This window comes from Carcharodon carcharias, chromosome 32 (assembly GCF_017639515.1).
Source record: "Carcharodon carcharias isolate sCarCar2 chromosome 32, sCarCar2.pri, whole genome shotgun sequence".
Taxonomy (NCBI): Eukaryota; Metazoa; Chordata; class Chondrichthyes; order Lamniformes; family Lamnidae; genus Carcharodon; species Carcharodon carcharias.
Genome location: NC_054498.1, coordinates 7,001,582 through 7,021,683, shown reverse-complemented (window position 1 = coordinate 7,021,683; position 20,102 = coordinate 7,001,582). Strand labels below are relative to the sequence as shown.

Below are 20,102 nucleotides of genomic sequence, written 5' to 3'. Positions count from 1 at the left end.
AATCCTTATCCATCAAAAAGTAAAGGATTTTTAAAAATCATCTGCATACTGCAAGTGCACTTTTCCATCACAAATGGAATTTTATGCTAATCAAGATGTTAGGTGCATTCACGCACGCCGACAGTATCGAGTGCAGTCAGGTACAGCACAGGGTTAGATACAGAGTACACCTCCATCTCTGGGACGGGGGTGAGGGCAGGCAAAGACTCTATCGATCTGCTTTGGGCTTGAACTCAGGTTCCAGAGGTGTAACTGTGCCACCTGGTCCCTTTGCTGTCTAATTTTAATGAGAAATTAGAACTCATCAGCAGGCTCCTTATTGTTCACTCTTTCCTTCCACTGGAAGTTCAGTATTTAGGAATCATCAGCGTGTCTGTGAAATTCTCACATGGTGAGTCTATCAATGGTGTCAGGAACAATCAGATGGAGGAGCTAATTAAGAGTACTGCAAGTTGCAGTGTATTGGTTTAAACAGGGTATTTCCAACACAGATTGGTAGCATCACACTAAGTATAAGTTGGGCAACCCTGCACATCAGTGCTTTATCCCTGTTGGACGGCAGACAGATGGAGCCTGCTACTGTATTTATTATTGTTTCCTACAACGTGTCTATCCTGCATCTTCCCAAGTGCATCGAATGTTAAAACAAATGTTTAAAAAGGTAGCTGGAAGTCCTCAGCCAACACTTTAAAAGAGCTAATTCAGTCAACACTTATTTTTGCTGAAAAGAGACTTGTTACTAAAGCTTATTGTCTTGCACCCATCAGCAGAGATGCAAGGATACCAAATTTCAAATAATCACAACAACTTATACTACAGGAGAAAAGAGTGCCGATTGGCTGAGGTTTCTTGCCAACCAGACTTGACTTGACCTGCCAACCAATCAGCAACCCTTTCTCCCGTCGTTTAAATTGTTGAGATTGTTTGAAATTTGGCACTCTTGCATTTGTCCAAATGAGTGCAAGTTGAAATGTTTCAGCAACATGTCCCTCCTTTCAACAAGGTTCTGTATGACTAAGTGACTGTTTCAACACTTATTCCAAATGTAAGGAATAGGGGCATCTTAAGTAATTGGAGCCCTAATTTTACATGTTCCTGGCAGACTGGGCTGCACAGCTTTCAAACTGGGATCTACAAAGGTCATCAATCTCTCTCTCGCTGAGACATGAGGACAGGCTCAGGAATTCAGGACTACATTTTTCCCAGGTACAAGCAGAAGTCCCTCAAAGTGAGCAGCAGGTTGCATTGAAACTTCAGCTTGCTGTGTACAATGCACAAAGAAACAAAAAGTGAGATCGGCAAGTTATGAAAAAGGTCACAGTCCTGAAACGTTCTCTCTGTTTTGCTCTCCACAGACACTGCCACAACCCTGAGTATTGCCAGAAATTTTTGCTTTTGTTTCAGATTTCCAGCATCCTCAGTATTCTGTTTTCTTTGAGATAGTTAAGGGTTGGGCAGCAGACTTTGGGATTTGAGAAGAATCTGCTCATAGCCAGTGAACTGAAGTTAACACTGGTGCTAGCCAAAATAAAAGCAAAATACTGCAGATGCTGGAAATCTGAAACAAAAACAGAAAATGCTGGAAAAACTTAGCAGGTCTAACAGCATCTGTGGAGAGAAAAAAAAAAGCTCTGAAGAAGAGTCATACGCACTTGAAATGTTAATTTTTTTTCTCTATAGATGCTGTTAGACCCGCTGAGTTTTTTCAGCATTTTTATCTCGGTGCTATCTAGTCATTCCCAGGCAAACTTGAACACACAGGAAAAGCGTGACATCTTTCTTTGCTCTACAGACACATTTGCTGTGTGGCAAGCAGTTATACTTCCAATACGTTATTAATGGACCTCCAGTGGCACTTACAGTAAGACAGGGGATTATGCAGTTTGGTGACAGGAGCCATTGTAGCATGTAATGCACAATGTAACACTCTGTTATGGTACAGTTCAACGTGATTCAGCCAGTTCCTTCAGGCCCACAAAGACTAATTGATGTAAATAGGCTCTTAGGGAACGCCTAGAGGCTAACTGTTGTATTGCAGTGCTGCTTCTAAATCTCAACAGAGTCAGAAAAACCTTAAAGAGATAAGTGACTTTCTTTCTTTGCATTCTACAAAAAGAACAGAGTGAGCTTTGGGCTGAGTTGAACCAGAGGGTGAGGAATTCATACCCAGCTCCAGAGAACCCAGCGAGTGAGGCGTAGAATATGGATTGACACTTAGCAGGGGACTCGCATCCAAACAGAGTGGCCACTGGCTCATGGATAGGACTCCTGCCCGATTCAGAATGATTAGCCTACTCCAGATAGCCCTAGCGAGCGCCGGGCCCTGAATACTGTACAGATGGCCTGTGTGGGTGCTTGCACCTGATGGATGGGGTGACCTACCCCACCATCCCCTTTGTTAAGGGTAGGTGCCGCTCATCCAGGGGGAGGAGGCAAAAATCCCCGAGGAAAGCAACAGGCAGCCACCTCAGTTACTCATCTCTCTCCCGCCCCCCCGACCAGAGGCTACATGAGGGAAACTTTACGAGAGGCTGAGTAAATTGGGCCTACACTCTTTGGAGTTTAGAAGAATGAGAGGTGATCTCGTTGAAACATACAAGATTTGACAGGGTAGATGCCAAGAGATTGTTCCCGCTGGCCGGGGGAATCTAAAACACGGGGCCACAGTCTCAGGATAAGGGGCCGTTCATTTAGGGCTGAGATGAGGGGAAATTACTTCACTCAAAAGGGTTGTGAATCTTTGGAATTCTCTACATCAGAGGATTGCGGATGCTCCAATGTTGAATACATTTAAGGCTGGGATAGACAGACTTTTGTCTCTCGAGGAATCAAGGGATGCGGAGGGGAGGCAGGAAAATGGTGTTGAAGCCTAAGGTCAGCCATGATCGTATTGAATGGCGGAGCAAGCTCGATGGGCCAAATGGTCTGCTCCTGCTTCTATTTCTCTTGTTCTTGTGTTTATTTTTGGTTCAATGCAAGCGGTTAGGATTTGCAACGCATTGCCTGGTGGGGCAAGGAGACAGATTCAATAGTGGTTTTCCAATGGGAATTGAATAAATATTTGAAGGAAAGAAAATTGTAGACATATGGGGAAACACCAAGCGACTGTAGCTAATCGATTGCTCTTCGAAAGAGTCAGGGAAAACCCAATGGGCCAAATAGCCTCCTTCTGTGCTTACTACTCTATTGTTCTATGTTAAGTGGCTCAAGAATCTCCTGAGACTTGAGTTAAGACCTGATCTGGGGCAGAACGCAACAGATGGACAGAGATCATGAATTCACGTTTGAGGATCACAAAAAGATGAACAATTGGCTCAAAAAAAAGTTTCAGCGTCCCAATTCTGCAACAATGCTGCCCCTCCCTCCCTACATTTCAATATTTGTCCAGCTCCCCCCCACCCCGCCTCGCTGTTTAACGGGCTGTTAAAGGTGTGGAGCAAACAAGCACAGCGCACAGACTGTGCTCAAATGCCTGATCTCAACACCAAACTGTTCCATTTCAACCAGGAGCCTTTGTTAATTTTCAGGCCATCAACAATCAAACAAATAGCTGATGATTCTTCCATGGTTAGGCAGTAAATGCTTTGCCCACTGTTGCACCCAGGCCAGCCAGTGTGCCAAGTTATAATCATGAGCCCAGTCCAAATGGTGGAGGTGGGACAGCTGGTGAACCCCTGGGTTATGGAAAGGTGGAGGCTGGGTGCAAAGTTAGCGCTTTCCCAAATCTATATATGACCACCTGACTTTTGCTTAATATTGGTAAGGACCAAACTGGGCTTGGTTGTGAAGCCTTCTGCAGTCCAATAGGCTGCCAACACTCAAGCCAAGGACACTTGTGTCAGCCGTAGCTCAGATAGTAGCAGTCTCGTCTAAGAATCACAAAATTCCAGGTTTAAAGTCCCACTCCAGGCTCAAGCACAAAAACCAAGGCCGTGCTGAGGGGGTGCTGCACTGTCGGGGGTGCTGTCGTTCAGATGAGACACTAAACTGAGGCGCCATCTGCCTGCTCGAGTCAATCTAAAAGATCCCATGGCACTATTTCGAAGAGATGGGGAGTTCTCCCCAATGTCCTGGCCAATTTTTATCCATCAATCGACAATACTAAAAAAGATGATTTGGTCATTATCACATTGCTGTGTGCAAACTGGCTGCCACAGAATAACAGTGACCACACTTCAAAAGCCGCTTCAATGGCTGTAAAACACAGAAATCCAACAATCGTGAAAAGTGCTATATCAATGCAGGTCTTGCTTTCTTTCACATTTGAAGAAGAGCCCCTGGAACAAAATAACCATGACTGACACGACTGAGCTACTGTAAAAGCTAGCATCTCTACCGGAGGAGGAAGAAAAACGTTGAGAATAAAATAAAACTCAAATTCAGGAGAAAAAATAAAGAGCTTGGACCAAATAGTTATACAGCTAGTAAAGTTGGGCTGAAACTATTTGAAGTTGATTAACAGGATATCCCTCATGACCTCTCCATTTCCAAGAGTATCACAACCCATCAGGTTCACAAAACACTCTTTACCTTTTTCCAGTTTGCTTTTAAATCATGTTTTGGCACCAAGTAAGCTAAATTTGTTGAATTAAGTGTAATGGCTTCCATTATTCATGCAGTATTTTCCAGTGCGTCTCTCAAACAGTAAACAAATTAAAACAGTTAGCAGCAAAACGGACCACTCACAATGGAAATAAATTCACTCATGCTCGTCTGTGGTTCTATGTTCCCGCACACTTTCAGTACACTATTACTTTTCTGTTACACCGACACTGTTCTCTCCCAGTAGCAGCCAGAATGTTCAGGCACTAAAACTGTTCTCAGGAGCCCCAGGTGGGGAGGTGCCATGGGGGCCCAGGTCTGAATGACCACTCAACCTGCCAGCAGCACACTGGTGGATGTCAGAATAGGAGAGTACCAGCATCTAATGTGGGCTGTGTTAGCAAACAGTGACAGGGTAGCGAAGGGCAGAGGAACTAGAGAGAGAGAGAGAGAGAGAGAGAGAGAGACACAGATACACACAGAGCGGGGGAGGCGGGGGAACGAGAGGGCAGGGGAACGAGGGGGGGCGGGGGGGCAGGGGAACGAGGGGGGGCGGGGGGGCAGGGGAACGAGGGGGGGCGGGGGGGCAGAGGAACGAGGGGGGGCGGGGGGGCAGAGGAACGAGGGGGGGCGGGGGGGCAGAGGAACGAGGGGGCGGGGGGGCAGAGGAACGAGGGGGCGGGGGGGCAGAGGAACGAGGGGGCGGGGGGGCAGAGGAACGAGGGGGCGGGGGGGCAGAGGAACGAGGGGGGCGGGGGGGCAGAGGAACGAGGGGGCGGGGGGGCAGAGGAACGAGGGGGCGGGGGGGCAGAGGAACGAGGGGGGGCGGGGGGGCAGAGGAACGAGGGGGCGGGGGGGCAGAGGAACGAGGGGGCGGGGGGGCAGAGGAACGAGGGGGGCGGGGGGGCAGAGGAACGAGGGGGCGGGGGGGGGCAGAGGAACGAGGGGGCGGGGGGGCAGAGGAACGAGGGGGGCGGGGGGGCAGAGGAACGAGGGGGCGGGGGGGCAGAGGAACGAGGGGGGCGGGGGGGCAGAGGAACGAGGGGGCGGGGGGGCAGAGGAACGAGGGGGCGGGGGGGCAGAGGAACGAGGGGGCGGGGGGGCAGAGGAACGAGGGGGCGGGGGGGCAGAGGAACGAGAGGGCGGGGGGGCAGAGGAACGAGAGGGCGGGGGGGCAGAGGAACGAGAGGGCGGGGGGGGCAGAGGAACGAGAGGGCGGGGGGGCAGAGGAACGAGAGGGCGGGGGGGCAGAGGAACGAGGGGGCGGGGGGGCAGAGGAACGAGGGGGCGGGGGGGCAGAGGAACGAGGGGGGCGGGGGGGCAGAGGAACGAGGGGGGCGGGGGGGGCAGAGGAACGAGGGGGCGGGGGGGCAGAGGAACGAGGGGGCGGGGGGGCAGAGGAACGAGGGGGCGGGGGGGCAGAGGAACGAGGGGGCGGGGGGGGCAGAGGAACGAGGGGGCGGGGGGGGGCAGAGGAACGAGGGGGGGCGGGGGGGCAGAGCAACGAGAGAGAGGGAGGGGGGCAGAGCAACGAGAGAGAGGGAGGGGGGCAGAGCAACGAGAGAGAGGGAGGGGGGCAGAGCAACGAGAGAGAGGGAGGGGGGCAGAGCAACGAGAGAGAGGGAGGGGGGCAGAGCAACGAGAGAGAGGGAGGGGGGCAGAGCAACGAGAGAGAGGGAGGGGGGCAGAGCAACGAGAGAGAGGGAGGGGGGCAGAGCAACGAGAGAGAGGGAGGGGGGCAGAGCAACGAGAGAGAGGGAGGGGGGCAGAGCAACGAGAGAGAGGGAGGGGGGCAGAGCAACGAGAGAGAGGGAGGGGGGCAGAGCAACGAGAGAGAGGGAGGGGGGCAGAGCAACGAGAGAGAGGGAGGGGGGCAGAGCAACGAGAGAGAGGGAGGGGGGCAGAGCAACGAGAGAGAGGGAGGGGGGCAGAGCAACGAGAGAGAGGGAGGGGGGCAGAGCAACGAGAGAGAGGGAGGGGGGCAGAGCAACGAGAGAGAGGGAGGGGGGCAGAGCAACGAGAGAGAGGGAGGGGGGGCAGAGCAACGAGAGAGAGGGAGGGGGGCAGAGCAACGAGAGAGAGGGAGGGGGGCAGAGCAACGAGAGAGAGGGAGGGGGGCAGAGCAACGAGAGAGAGGGAGGGGGGCAGAGCAACGAGAGAGAGGGAGGGGGGCAGAGCAACGAGAGAGAGGGAGGGGGGCAGAGCAACGAGAGAGAGGGAGGGGGGCAGAGCAACGAGAGAGAGGGAGGGGGGCAGAGCAACGAGAGAGAGGGAGGGGGGCAGAGCAACGAGAGAGAGGGAGGGGGGCAGAGCAACGAGAGAGAGGGAGGGGGGCAGAGCAACGAGAGAGAGGGAGGGGGGCAGAGCAACGAGAGAGAGGGAGGGGGGCAGAGCAACGAGAGAGAGGGAGGGGGGCAGAGCAACGAGAGAGAGGGAGGGGGGCAGAGCAACGAGAGAGAGGGAGGGGGGCAGAGCAACGAGAGAGAGGGAGGGGGGCAGAGCAACGAGAGAGAGGGAGGGGGGCAGAGCAACGAGAGAGAGGGAGGGGGGCAGAGCAACGAGAGAGAGGGAGGGGGGCAGAGCAACGAGAGAGAGGGAGGGGGGCAGAGCAACGAGAGAGAGGGAGGGGGGCAGAGCAACGAGAGAGAGGGAGGGGGGCAGAGCAACGAGAGAGAGGGAGGGGGGCAGAGCAACGAGAGAGAGGGAGGGGGGCAGAGCAACGAGAGAGAGGGAGGGGGGCAGAGCAACGAGAGAGAGGGAGGGGGGCAGAGCAACGAGAGAGAGGGAGGGGGGCAGAGCAACGAGAGAGAGGGAGGGGGGCAGAGCAACGAGAGAGAGGGAGGGGGGCAGAGCAACGAGAGAGAGGGAGGGGGGCAGAGCAACGAGAGAGAGGGAGGGGGGCAGAGCAACGAGAGAGAGGGAGGGGGGCAGAGCAACGAGAGAGAGGGAGGGGGGCAGAGCAACGAGAGAGAGGGAGGGGGGCAGAGCAACGAGAGAGAGGGAGGGGGGCAGAGCAACGAGAGAGAGGGAGGGGGGCAGAGCAACGAGAGAGAGGGAGGGGGGCAGAGCAACGAGAGAGAGGGAGGGGGGCAGAGCAACGAGAGAGAGGGAGGGGGGCAGAGCAACGAGAGAGAGGGAGGGGGGCAGAGCAACGAGAGAGAGGGAGGGGGGCAGAGCAACGAGAGAGAGGGAGGGGGGCAGAGCAACGAGAGAGAGGGAGGGGGGCAGAGCAACGAGAGAGAGGGAGGGGGGCAGAGCAACGAGAGAGAGGGAGGGGGGCAGAGCAACGAGAGAGAGGGAGGGGGGCAGAGCAACGAGAGAGAGGGAGGGGGGCAGAGCAACGAGAGAGAGGGAGGGGGGCAGAGCAACGAGAGAGAGGGAGGGGGGCAGAGCAACGAGAGAGAGGGAGGGGGGCAGAGCAACGAGAGAGAGGGAGGGGGGGCAGAGCAACGAGAGAGAGGGAGGGGGGCAGAGCAACGAGAGAGAGGGAGGGGGCAGAGCAACGAGAGAGAGGGAGGGGGGCAGAGCAACGAGAGAGAGGGAGGGGGGCAGAGCAACGAGAGAGAGGGAGGGGGGCAGAGCAACGAGAGAGAGGGAGGGGGGCAGAGCAACGAGAGAGAGGGAGGGGGGCAGAGCAACGAGAGAGAGGGAGGGGGGCAGAGCAACGAGAGAGAGGGAGGGGGGCAGAGCAACGAGAGAGAGGGAGGGGGGCAGAGCAACGAGAGAGAGGGAGGGGGGCAGAGCAACGAGAGAGAGGGAGGGGGGCAGAGCAACGAGAGAGAGGGAGGGGGGCAGAGCAACGAGAGAGAGGGAGGGGGGCAGAGCAACGAGAGAGAGGGAGGGGGGCAGAGCAACGAGAGAGAGGGAGGGGGGCAGAGCAACGAGAGAGAGGGAGGGGGGCAGAGCAACGAGAGAGAGGGAGGGGGGCAGAGCAACGAGAGAGAGGGAGGGGGGCAGAGCAACGAGAGAGAGGGAGGGGGGCAGAGCAACGAGAGAGAGGGAGGGGGGCAGAGCAACGAGAGAGAGGGAGGGGGGCAGAGCAACGAGAGAGAGGGAGGGGGGCAGAGCAACGAGAGAGAGGGAGGGGGGCAGAGCAACGAGAGAGAGGGAGGGGGGCAGAGCAACGAGAGAGAGGGAGGGGGGCAGAGCAACGAGAGAGAGGGAGGGGGGCAGAGCAACGAGAGAGAGGGAGGGGGGCAGAGCAACGAGAGAGAGGGAGGGGGGGCAGAGCAACGAGAGAGAGGGAGGGGGGCAGAGCAACGAGAGAGAGGGAGGGGGGCAGAGCAACGAGAGAGAGGGAGGGGGGCAGAGCAACGAGAGAGAGGGAGGGGGGCAGAGCAACGAGAGAGAGGGAGGGGGCAGAGCAACGAGAGAGAGGGAGGGGGGGCAGAGCAACTAGAGAGAGGGAGGGGGGCAGAGCAACTAGAGAGAGGGAGGGGGGCAGAGCAACGAGAGAGAGGGAGGGGGGCAGAGCAACTAGAGAGAGGGAGGGGGGCAGAGCAACTAGAGAGAGGGAGGGGGGCAGAGCAACTAGAGAGAGGGAGGGGGGCAGAGCAACTAGAGAGAGGGAGGGGGGCAGAGCAACGAGAGAGAGGGAGGGGGGCAGAGCAACGAGAGAGAGGGAGGGGGGCAGAGCAACGAGAGAGAGGGAGGGGGGCAGAGCAACGAGAGAGAGGGAGGGGGGCAGAGCAACGAGAGAGAGGGAGGGGGGCAGAGCAACTAGAGAGAGGGAGGGGGGCAGAGCAACTAGAGAGAGGGAGGGGGGCAGAGCAACTAGAGAGAGGGAGGGGGGCAGAGCAACGAGAGAGAGGGAGGGGGGCAGAGCAACTAGAGAGAGGGAGGGGGGCAGAGCAACTAGAGAGAGGGAGGGGGGCAGAGCAACTAGAGAGAGGGAGGGGGGCAGAGCAACTAGAGAGAGGGAGGGGGGCAGAGCAACTAGAGAGAGGGAGGGGGGCAGAGCAACTAGAGAGAGGGAGGGGGGCAGAGCAACTAGAGAGAGGGAGGGGGGCAGAGCAACTAGAGAGAGGGAGGGGGGCAGAGCAACTAGAGAGAGGGAGGGGGGCAGAGCAACTAGAGAGAGGGAGGGGGGCAGAGCAACTAGAGAGAGGGAGGGGGGCAGAGCAACTAGAGAGAGGGAGGGGGGCAGAGCAACTAGAGAGAGGGAGGGGGGCAGAGCAACTAGAGAGAGGGAGGGGGGCAGAGCAACTAGAGAGAGGGAGGGGGGCAGAGCAACTAGAGAGAGGGAGGGGGGCAGAGCAACTAGAGAGAGGGAGGGGGGCAGAGCAACTAGAGAGAGGGAGGGGGGCAGAGCAACTAGAGAGAGGGAGGGGGGCAGAGCAACTAGAGAGAGGGAGGGGGGCAGAGCAACTAGAGAGAGGGAGGGGGGCAGAGCAACTAGAGAGAGGGAGGGGGGCAGAGCAACTAGAGAGAGGGAGGGGGGCAGAGCAACTAGAGAGAGGGAGGGGGGCAGAGCAACTAGAGAGAGGGAGGGGGGCAGAGCAACTAGAGAGAGGGAGGGGGGCAGAGCAACTAGAGAGAGGGAGGGGGGCAGAGCAACTAGAGAGAGGGAGGGGGGCAGAGCAACTAGAGAGAGGGAGGGGGGCAGAGCAACTAGAGAGAGGGAGGGGGGCAGAGCAACTAGAGAGAGGGAGGGGGGCAGAGCAACTAGAGAGAGGGAGGGGGGCAGAGCAACTAGAGAGAGGGAGGGGGGCAGAGCAACTAGAGAGAGGGAGGGGGGCAGAGCAACTAGAGAGAGGGAGGGGGGCAGAGCAACTAGAGAGAGGGAGGGGGGCAGAGCAACTAGAGAGAGGGAGGGGGGCAGAGCAACTAGAGAGAGGGAGGGGGGCAGAGCAACTAGAGAGAGGGAGGGGGGCAGAGCAACTAGAGAGAGGGAGGGGGGCAGAGCAACTAGAGAGAGGGAGGGGGGCAGAGCAACTAGAGAGAGGGAGGGGGGCAGAGCAACTAGAGAGAGGGAGGGGGGCAGAGCAACTAGAGAGAGGGAGGGGGGCAGAGCAACTAGAGAGAGGGAGGGGGGCAGAGCAACTAGAGAGAGGGAGGGGGGCAGAGCAACTAGAGAGAGGGAGGGGGGCAGAGCAACTAGAGAGAGGGAGGGGGGCAGAGCAACTAGAGAGAGGGAGGGGGGCAGAGCAACTAGAGAGAGGGAGGGGGGCAGAGCAACTAGAGAGAGGGAGGGGGGCAGAGCAACTAGAGAGAGGGAGGGGGGCAGAGCAACTAGAGAGAGGGAGGGGGGCAGAGCAACTAGAGAGAGGGAGGGGGGCAGAGCAACTAGAGAGAGGGAGGGGGGCAGAGCAACTAGAGAGAGGGAGGGGGGCAGAGCAACTAGAGAGAGGGAGGGGGGCAGAGCAACTAGAGAGAGGGAGGGGGGCAGAGCAACTAGAGAGAGGGAGGGGGGCAGAGCAACTAGAGAGAGGGAGGGGGCAGAGCAACTAGAGAGAGGGAGGGGGGCAGAGCAACTAGAGAGAGGGAGGGGGGCAGAGCAACTAGAGAGAGGGAGGGGGGCAGAGCAACTAGAGAGAGGGAGGGGGGCAGAGCAACTAGAGAGAGGGAGGGGGGCAGAGCAACTAGAGAGAGGGAGGGGGGCAGAGCAACTAGAGAGAGGGAGGGGGGCAGAGCAACTAGAGAGAGGGAGGGGGGCAGAGCAACTAGAGAGAGGGAGGGGGGCAGAGCAACTAGAGAGAGGGAGGGGGGCAGAGCAACTAGAGAGAGGGAGGGGGGCAGAGCAACTAGAGAGAGGGAGGGGGGCAGAGCAACTAGAGAGAGGGAGGGGGGCAGAGCAACTAGAGAGAGGGAGGGGGGCAGAGCAACTAGAGAGAGGGAGGGGGGCAGAGCAACTAGAGAGAGGGAGGGGGGCAGAGCAACTAGAGAGAGGGAGGGGGGCAGAGCAACTAGAGAGAGGGAGGGGGGCAGAGCAACTAGAGAGAGGGAGGGGGGCAGAGCAACTAGAGAGAGGGAGGGGGGCAGAGCAACTAGAGAGAGGGAGGGGGGCAGAGCAACTAGAGAGAGGGAGGGGGGCAGAGCAACTAGAGAGAGGGAGGGGGGCAGAGCAACTAGAGAGAGGGAGGGGGGCAGAGCAACTAGAGAGAGGGAGGGGGCAGAGCAACTAGAGAGAGGGAGGGGGGCAGAGCAACTAGAGAGAGGGAGGGGGGCAGAGCAACTAGAGAGAGGGAGGGGGGCAGAGCAACTAGAGAGAGGGAGGGGGGCAGAGCAACTAGAGAGAGGGAGGGGGGCAGAGCAACTAGAGAGAGGGAGGGGGGCAGAGCAACTAGAGAGAGGGAGGGGGGCAGAGCAACTAGAGAGAGGGAGGGGGGCAGAGCAACTAGAGAGAGGGAGGGGGGCAGAGCAACTAGAGAGAGGGAGGGGGGCAGAGCAACTAGAGAGAGGGAGGGGGGCAGAGCAACTAGAGAGAGGGAGGGGGGCAGAGCAACTAGAGAGAGGGAGGGGGGCAGAGCAACTAGAGAGAGGGAGGGGGGCAGAGCAACTAGAGAGAGGGAGGGGGGCAGAGCAACTAGAGAGAGGGAGGGGGGCAGAGCAACTAGAGAGAGGGAGGGGGGCAGAGCAACTAGAGAGAGGGAGGGGGGCAGAGCAACTAGAGAGAGGGAGGGGGGCAGAGCAACTAGAGAGAGGGAGGGGGGCAGAGCAACTAGAGAGAGGGAGGGGGGCAGAGCAACTAGAGAGAGGGAGGGGGGCAGAGCAACTAGAGAGAGGGAGGGGGGCAGAGCAACTAGAGAGAGGGAGGGGGGCAGAGCAACTAGAGAGAGGGAGGGGGGCAGAGCAACTAGAGAGAGGGAGGGGGGCAGAGCAACTAGAGAGAGGGAGGGGGCAGAGCAACTAGAGAGAGAGGGGGCAGAGCAACTAGAGAGAGGGAGGGGGGCAGAGCAACTAGAGAGAGGGAGGGGGGCAGAGCAACTAGAGAGAGGGAGGGGGGCAGAGCAACTAGAGAGAGGGAGGGGGGCAGAGCAACTAGAGAGAGGGAGGGGGGCAGAGCAACTAGAGAGAGGGAGGGGGGCAGAGCAACTAGAGAGAGGGAGGGGGGCAGAGCAACTAGAGAGAGGGAGGGGGGCAGAGCAACTAGAGAGAGGGAGGGGGGCAGAGCAACTAGAGAGAGGGAGGGGGGCAGAGCAACTAGAGAGAGGGAGGGGGGCAGAGCAACTAGAGAGAGGGAGGGGGGCAGAGCAACTAGAGAGAGGGAGGGGGGCAGAGCAACTAGAGAGAGGGAGGGGGCAGAGCAACTAGAGAGGGAGGGGGGCAGAGCAACTAGAGAGAGGGAGGGGGGCAGAGCAACTAGAGAGAGGGAGGGGGGCAGAGCAACTAGAGAGAGGGAGGGGGGGCAGAGCAACTAGAGAGAGGGAGGGGGGCAGAGCAACTAGAGAGAGGGAGGGGGGCAGAGCAACTAGAGAGAGGGAGGGGGGGCAGAGCAACTAGAGAGAGGGAGGGGGGCAGAGCAACTAGAGAGAGGGAGGGGGGCAGAGCAACTAGAGAGAGGGAGGGGGGCAGAGCAACTAGAGAGAGGGAGGGGGGGCAGAGCAACTAGAGAGAGGGAGGGGGGCAGAGCAACTAGAGAGAGGGAGGGGGGGCAGAGCAACTAGAGAGAGGGAGGGGGGCAGAGCAACTAGAGAGAGGGAGGGGGGCAGAGCAACTAGAGAGAGGGAGGGGGGCAGAGCAACTAGAGAGAGGGAGGGGGGCAGAGCAACTAGAGAGAGGGAGGGGGGCAGAGCAACTAGAGAGAGGGAGGGGGCAGAGCAACTAGAGAGAGGGAGGGGGGCAGAGCAACTAGAGAGAGGGAGGGGGGCAGAGCAACTAGAGAGAGGGAGGGGGGCAGAGCAACTAGAGAGAGGGAGGGGGGCAGAGCAACTAGAGAGAGGGAGGGGGGCAGAGCAACTAGAGAGAGGGAGGGGGGCAGAGCAACTAGAGAGAGGGAGGGGGGCAGAGCAACTAGAGAGAGGGAGGGGGGCAGAGCAACTAGAGAGAGGGAGGGGGGCAGAGCAACTAGAGAGAGGGAGGGGGGCAGGAGCAACTAGAGAGAGGGAGGGGGGCAGAGCAACTAGAGAGAGGGAGGGGGGCAGAGCAACTAGAGAGAGGGAGGGGGGCAGAGCAACTAGAGAGAGGGAGGGGGGCAGAGCAACTAGAGAGAGGGAGGGGGGCAGAGCAACTAGAGAGAGGGAGGGGGGGCAGAGCAACTAGAGAGAGGGAGGGGGGCAGAGCAACTAGAGAGAGGGAGGGGGGGCAGAGCAACTAGAGAGAGGGAGGGGGGCAGAGCAACTAGAGAGAGGGAGGGGGGCAGAGCAACTAGAGAGAGGGAGGGGGGCAGAGCAACTAGAGAGAGGGAGGGGGGCAGAGCAACTAGAGAGAGGGAGGGGGGCAGAGCAACTAGAGAGAGGGAGGGGGGCAGAGCAACTAGAGAGAGGGAGGGGGGCAGAGCAACTAGAGAGAGGGAGGGGGGCAGAGCAACTAGAGAGAGGGAGGGGGGCAGAGCAACTAGAGAGAGGGAGGGGGGCAGAGCAACTAGAGAGAGGGAGGGGGGGCAGAGCAACTAGAGAGAGGGAGGGGGGCAGAGCAACTAGAGAGAGGGAGGGGGGCAGAGCAACTAGAGAGAGGGAGGGGGGCAGAGCAACTAGAGAGAGGGAGGGGGGCAGAGCAACTAGAGAGAGGGAGGGGGGCAGAGCAACTAGAGAGAGGGAGGGGGGCAGAGCAACTAGAGAGAGGGAGGGGGGCAGAGCAACTAGAGAGAGGGAGGGGGGCAGAGCAACTAGAGAGAGGGAGGGGGGCAGAGCAACTAGAGAGAGGGAGGGGGGCAGAGCAACTAGAGAGAGGGAGGGGGGGCAGAGCAACTAGAGAGAGGGAGGGGGGCAGAGCAACTAGAGAGAGGGAGGGGGGCAGAGCAACTAGAGAGAGGGAGGGGGGCAGAGCAACTAGAGAGAGGGAGGGGGGCAGAGCAACTAGAGAGAGGGAGGGGGGCAGAGCAACTAGAGAGAGGGAGGGGGGGCAGAGCAACTAGAGAGAGGGAGGGGGGCAGAGCAACTAGAGAGAGGGAGGGGGGCAGAGCAACTAGAGAGAGGGAGGGGGGCAGAGCAACTAGAGAGAGGGAGGGGGGCAGAGCAACTAGAGAGAGGGAGGGGGGCAGAGCAACTAGAGAGAGGGAGGGGGGCAGAGCAACTAGAGAGAGGGAGGGGGGCCAGAGCAACTAGAGAGAGGGAGGGGGGCAGAGCAACTAGAGAGAGGGAGGGGGGCAGAGCAACTAGAGAGAGGGAGGGGGGCAGAGCAACTAGAGAGAGGGAGGGGGGCAGAGCAACTAGAGAGAGGGAGGGGGGCAGAGCAACTAGAGAGAGGGAGGGGGGCAGAGCAACTAGAGAGAGGGAGGGGGGCAGAGCAACTAGAGAGAGGGAGGGGGGCAGAGCAACTAGAGAGAGGGAGGGGGGCAGAGCAACTAGAGAGAGGGAGGGGGGCAGAGCAACTAGAGAGAGGGAGGGGGGCAGAGCAACTAGAGAGAGGGAGGGGGGCAGAGCAACTAGAGAGAGGGAGGGGGCAGAGCAACTAGAGAGAGGGAGGGGGGCAGAGCAACTAGAGAGAGGGAGGGGGGGCAGAGCAACTAGAGAGAGGGAGGGGGGCAGAGCAACTAGAGAGAGGGAGGGGGGCAGAGCAACTAGAGAGAGGGAGGGGGGCAGAGCAACTAGAGAGAGGGAGGGGGGCAGAGCAACTAGAGAGAGGGAGGGGGGCAGAGCAACTAGAGAGAGGGAGGGGGGCAGAGCAACTAGAGAGAGGGAGGGGGGCAGAGCAACTAGAGAGAGGGGGGGGCAGAGCAACTAGAGAGAGGGAGGGGGGCAGAGCAACTAGAGAGAGGGAGGGGGGCAGAGCAACTAGAGAGAGGGAGGGGGCAGAGCAACTAGAGAGAGGGAGGGGGGCAGAGCAACTAGAGAGAGGGAGGGGGGCCAGAGCAACTAGAGAGAGGGAGGGGGCAGAGCAACTAGAGAGAGGGAGGGGGCCAGAGCAACTAGAGAGAGGGAGGGGGGCAGAGCCACTAGAGAGAGGGAGGGGGCCAGAGCAACTAGAGAGAGGGAGGGGGGCAGAGCAACTAGAGAGAGGGAGGGGGCAGAGCAACTAGAGAGAGGGAGGGGGGCCAGAGCAACTAGAGAGAGGGAGGGGGGCAGAGCAACTAGAGAGAGGAGGGGGGCAGAGCAACTAGAGAGAGGGAGGGGGGCAGAGCAACTAGAGAGAGGGAGGGGGGCAGAGCAACTAGAGAGAGGGAGGGGGGCAGAGCAACTAGAGAGAGGGAGGGGGGCAGAGCAACTAGAGAGAGGGAGGGGGGCAGAGCAACTAGAGAGAGGGAGGGGGGCAGAGCAACTAGAGAGAGGGAGGGGGGCAGAGCAACTAGAGAGAGGGAGGGGGGCAGAGCAACTAGAGAGAGGGAGGGGGGCAGAGCAACTAGAGAGAGGGAGGGGGGCAGAGCAACTAGAGAGAGGGAGGGGGGCAGAGCAACTAGAGAGAGGGAGGGGGGCAGAGCAACTAGAGAGAGGGAGGGGGGCAGAGCAACTAGAGAGAGGGAGGGGGGCAGAGCAACTAGAGAGAGGGAGGGGGGGCAGAGCAACTAGAGAGAGGGGAGCCTAGGGGGCAGAGCAACTAGAGAGAGGGAGGGGGGCAGAGCAACTAGAGAGAGGGAGGGGGGCAGAGCAACTAGAGAGAGGGAGGGGGGCAGAGCCAGAGAGAGGGAGGGGGGCAGAGCCAGAGAGAGGGAGGGGGGCAGAGCCAGAGAGAGGGAGGGGGGCAGAGCCAGAGAGAGGGAGGGGGCAGAGCCAGAGAGAGGGAGGGGGGCAGAGCCAGAGAGAGGGAGGGGGGCAGAGCCAGAGAGAGGGAGGGGGGCAGAGCCAGAGAGAGGGAGGGGGGCAGAGCCAGAGAGAGGGAGGGGGGCAGAGCCAGAGAGAGGGAGGGGGGCAGAGCCAGAGAGAGGGAGGGGGGCAGAGCCAGAGAGAGGGAGGGGGGCAGAGCCAGAGAGAGGGAGGGGGGCAGAGCAAGAGAGAGGGAGGGGGGCAGAGCAAGAGAGAGGGAGGGGGGCAGAGCAAGAGAGAGGGAGGGGGGCAGAGCAAGAGAGAGGGAGGGGGGCAGAGCAAGAGAGAGGGAGGGGGGCAGAGCAAGAGAGAGGGAGGGGGGCAGAGCAAGAGAGAGGGAGGGGGGCAGAGCAAGAGAGAGGGAGGGGGGCAGAGCAAGAGAGAGGGAGGGGGGCAGAGCAAGAGAGAGGGAGGGGGGCAGAGCAAGAGAGAGGGAGGGGGGCAGAGCAAGAGAGAGGGAGGGGGGCAGAGCAAGAGAGAGGGAGGGGGGCAGAGCAAGAGAGAGGGAGGGGGGCAGAGCAAGAGAGAGGGAGGGGGGCAGAGCAAGAGAGAGGGAGGGGGGCAGAGCAAGAGAGAGGGAGGGGGGCAGAGCAAGAGAGAGGGAGGGGGGCAGAGCAAGAGAGAGGGAGGGGGGCAGAGCAAGAGAGAGGGAGGGGGGCAGAGCAAGAGAGAGGGAGGGGGGCAGAGCAAGAGAGAGGGAGGGGGGCAGAGCAAGAGAGAGGGAGGGGGGCAGAGCAAGAGAGAGGGAGGGGGGCAGAGCAAGAGAGAGGGAGGGGGGCAGAGCAAGAGAGAGGGAGGGGGGCAGAGCAAGAGAGAGGGAGGGGGGCAGAGCAAGAGAGAGGGAGGGGGGCAGAGCAAGAGAGAGGGAGGGGGGCAGAGCAAGAGAGAGGGAGGGGGGCAGAGCAAGAGAGAGGGAGGGGGGCAGAGCAAGAGAGAGGGAGGGGGGCAGAGCAAGAGAGAGGGAGGGGGGCAGAGCAAGAGAGAGGGAGGGGGGCAGAGCAAGAGAGAGGGAGGGGGGCAGAGCAAGAGAGAGGGAGGGGGGCAGAGCAAGAGAGAGGGAGGGGGGCAGAGCAAGAGAGAGGGAGGGGGGGCAGAGCAAGAGAGAGGGAGGGGGGCAGAGCAAGAGAGAGGGAGGGGGGCAGAGCAAGAGAGAGGGAGGGGGGCAGAGCAAGAGAGAGGGAGGGGGGCAGAGCAAGAGAGAGGGAGGGGGGCAGAGCAAGAGAGAGGGAGGGGGGCAGAGCAAGAGAGAGGGAGGGGGGCAGAGCAAGAGAGAGGGAGGGGGCAGAGCAAGAGAGAGGGAGGGGGGCAGAGCAAGAGAGAGGGAGGGGGGCAGAGCAAGAGAGAGGGAGGGGGGCAGAGGAAGCTTAAGATAAGATGCCATATTAGCATATAAAAGAGCAAGGAAATCTCAAACGGTAAAAACAAAAAACTGCAAAGGTAAAGTTGCTGAAAGTCAAAAAAAAGGCACCAAGCCTTAGTAAAGGAAAAAATCACTGCAGTTACACAGAAGAAAATTTAAACATGATTAAGCAACATTAAGATGGACTAGAGAAACAAATGAAATAGTCAAAAATGGGGAAGATCAAATTAAACACAGACAAGATTCAGAAGGAAAGTACCAAATGTGGCAGGTCAAACAAATCAAATTATAAACAGGAAAGAAAATTAACAAGAGCTAGAAATATACAAGAAAATCATAAAAGTAAAATATACTAAGGTATGCAAATTCTACATTGTACAGAAAGGAACAAACTTCATGCGGTTAGGAACATCAATGAGAAATGAGACAAATTACAACATCAACACAAAAACTGAGTCAAACAAAATTGAAAAGCAGAAAATAAAAGGTGTTAATAGAGAAGCTAGAACTTTAGCAATACAGAGGACTATTGAACAAAATGATCAAGTGACAGGTAGGCTTGATTTCAAAGGCAAAAAAACTGTAACAAATAAGAAGAAAAATAGCCAAGGAAAATAAAAACCAAAAAACAATGATTCATTGAAAATCACAGGTAGGCTATGTTAAATAAAGCAGGAACCCCCAGAAAACTTCTGTAAAACAGGTAAAAACCCAGTTCAAGCCAAAAAAAACCCCAGAAACATAGATAATGGCAATAAGCAAATAAGGAAAAAAAAACACCTAAGAGACAGAAACAACAGACAAGATGGAAAAACAATGGTAAACTACAGCCAAGAGACTGAGAAAAAAAAGACACAACAATGGAAAATAAGATAAGGGAAGGGGAAATACTGAAAGGAAACAGCAGAATCATACAAACAAAGAAAAACTTGTTAAACAGCAACGTAAACAGATAAAAGGGAATAGTTCAGACTCGAAAAGAAAACCAAATAAATACAAGATGATTGCAAACATAAACTCAATCTGAAGTCGCAGGAACAGACAACAACTGAAAAGAGAGTAGATTAAATGGAACAGATAAAAGAAATGAAGAGATAACATAGAAGAAATGCAAATAAGGAATCCTAGAAGGGTTTTGGTGGGGGGGGCGGCGCGGGGAGACGCTTTCTAAACATAAATACGGGGGCAAAGCAAAGATGGCATTTAAGGAAGGTACAACCGCCCGGGAGAGAACATCCCTCTCACTGGGGGTCAGATTGGAAATAACTGGGACCTTGCAACTCCTCCACGAAAAACCACCACAACCGTAAGCTGTAAAGTGTGTCTCAGGGTTACGAAGACGTTTTAAGTGATTCTTTTTCACATGCCCACACTCGTGCCCTTTGCTGTCCCCCTCCTCACATAAAACGGGAAAACAGGTGGGCTACACTTCCCACACATCGCTCGCTCCAAAGACCCCCAGAACATGCTGATTTCAACAAATGCACCTGATTGCCATAAAACCCAAACAACATTTCTCGTTGAACTTTGAAACAATTGTTAAGGAGGATCACTCCTTAACAACATTAGGGCTTCAACGCCAAACAGGACAAAACTTTTTGCAATATTTCGTTGGCAGGGTTACAGGTACTGCCAAAGGAGTAACTTACACATACGAAAATACAACAGAGACCTGAAACTAAACTAATTAAAACAAAACATAATAACAAGGATTCAGGTCTGAGCAATTACTCAGTAATCATTAGGTTTTAAAACATTAATGGATAACTTATTCATTTCAACTTATTCATTTCAAAATAACTTAGCCTCCAAAGTTACATGAAAAAAAGTTTGAAGAATGCATTAGGCACATTTCTTGAAACATTTACCATATCAATAATTATTAGAAAGCTTGTAGGCTGTATACATTTTTGACAGACACAGAAACCAAAAGTCTTAAGGAAAATCATACTTACTTTCCGCATTTGCCTGTCCCAGAGTGAGCGAGGTGCAGACAACTAGTAAGCCCCAATACAAGGTCACGGTCTTTGTTCTACACTTCGTTCCCATTTGGGGAACGCAAGAAAACATACCGACTGTCTCCACCAGCAAACGACACACAAAACAAGAAAAAAAAATCCTCAGCCCCCCCCCTCCCACCCCAAAAAATATATAGATGGACCAGAAAAAGAAAATCTCAGGAAAATCTTCTGGAATTTGATCTTTTTAAAAAAAAACAGGGATGAGGAAGGCTGTTGGGGGGGGGGGGGGGGGGGGGACAATAGGAAGGGGAGACTTTAAATTAAGAGGATACAAGGGGGGGGGGGGGAGAAAGCAACTGTTGCAAATTGAAAATGTTTTCTTCCCTTTTCTCTCTCTCT

The 20,102-nt window shown here is 57.1% G+C and overlaps 1 protein-coding gene across 1 annotated transcript in view; it reads right to left on the bottom strand.

Annotated features, from left to right (window-relative positions):
• Positions 1–19,821, bottom strand: part of igf1ra (insulin-like growth factor 1a receptor) — a 249,829-nt gene extending 230,008 nt beyond the window's left edge. The window contains exon 1 of the mRNA XM_041178432.1: positions 19,698–19,821. Within this exon, the coding sequence (XP_041034366.1) occupies positions 19,698–19,812 (115 nt within the window). The 5' untranslated portion in view covers positions 19,813–19,821. The remainder of the gene's footprint in view (positions 1–19,697) is intronic.
• Between the last annotated feature and the right edge of the window lie 281 nt (positions 19,822–20,102).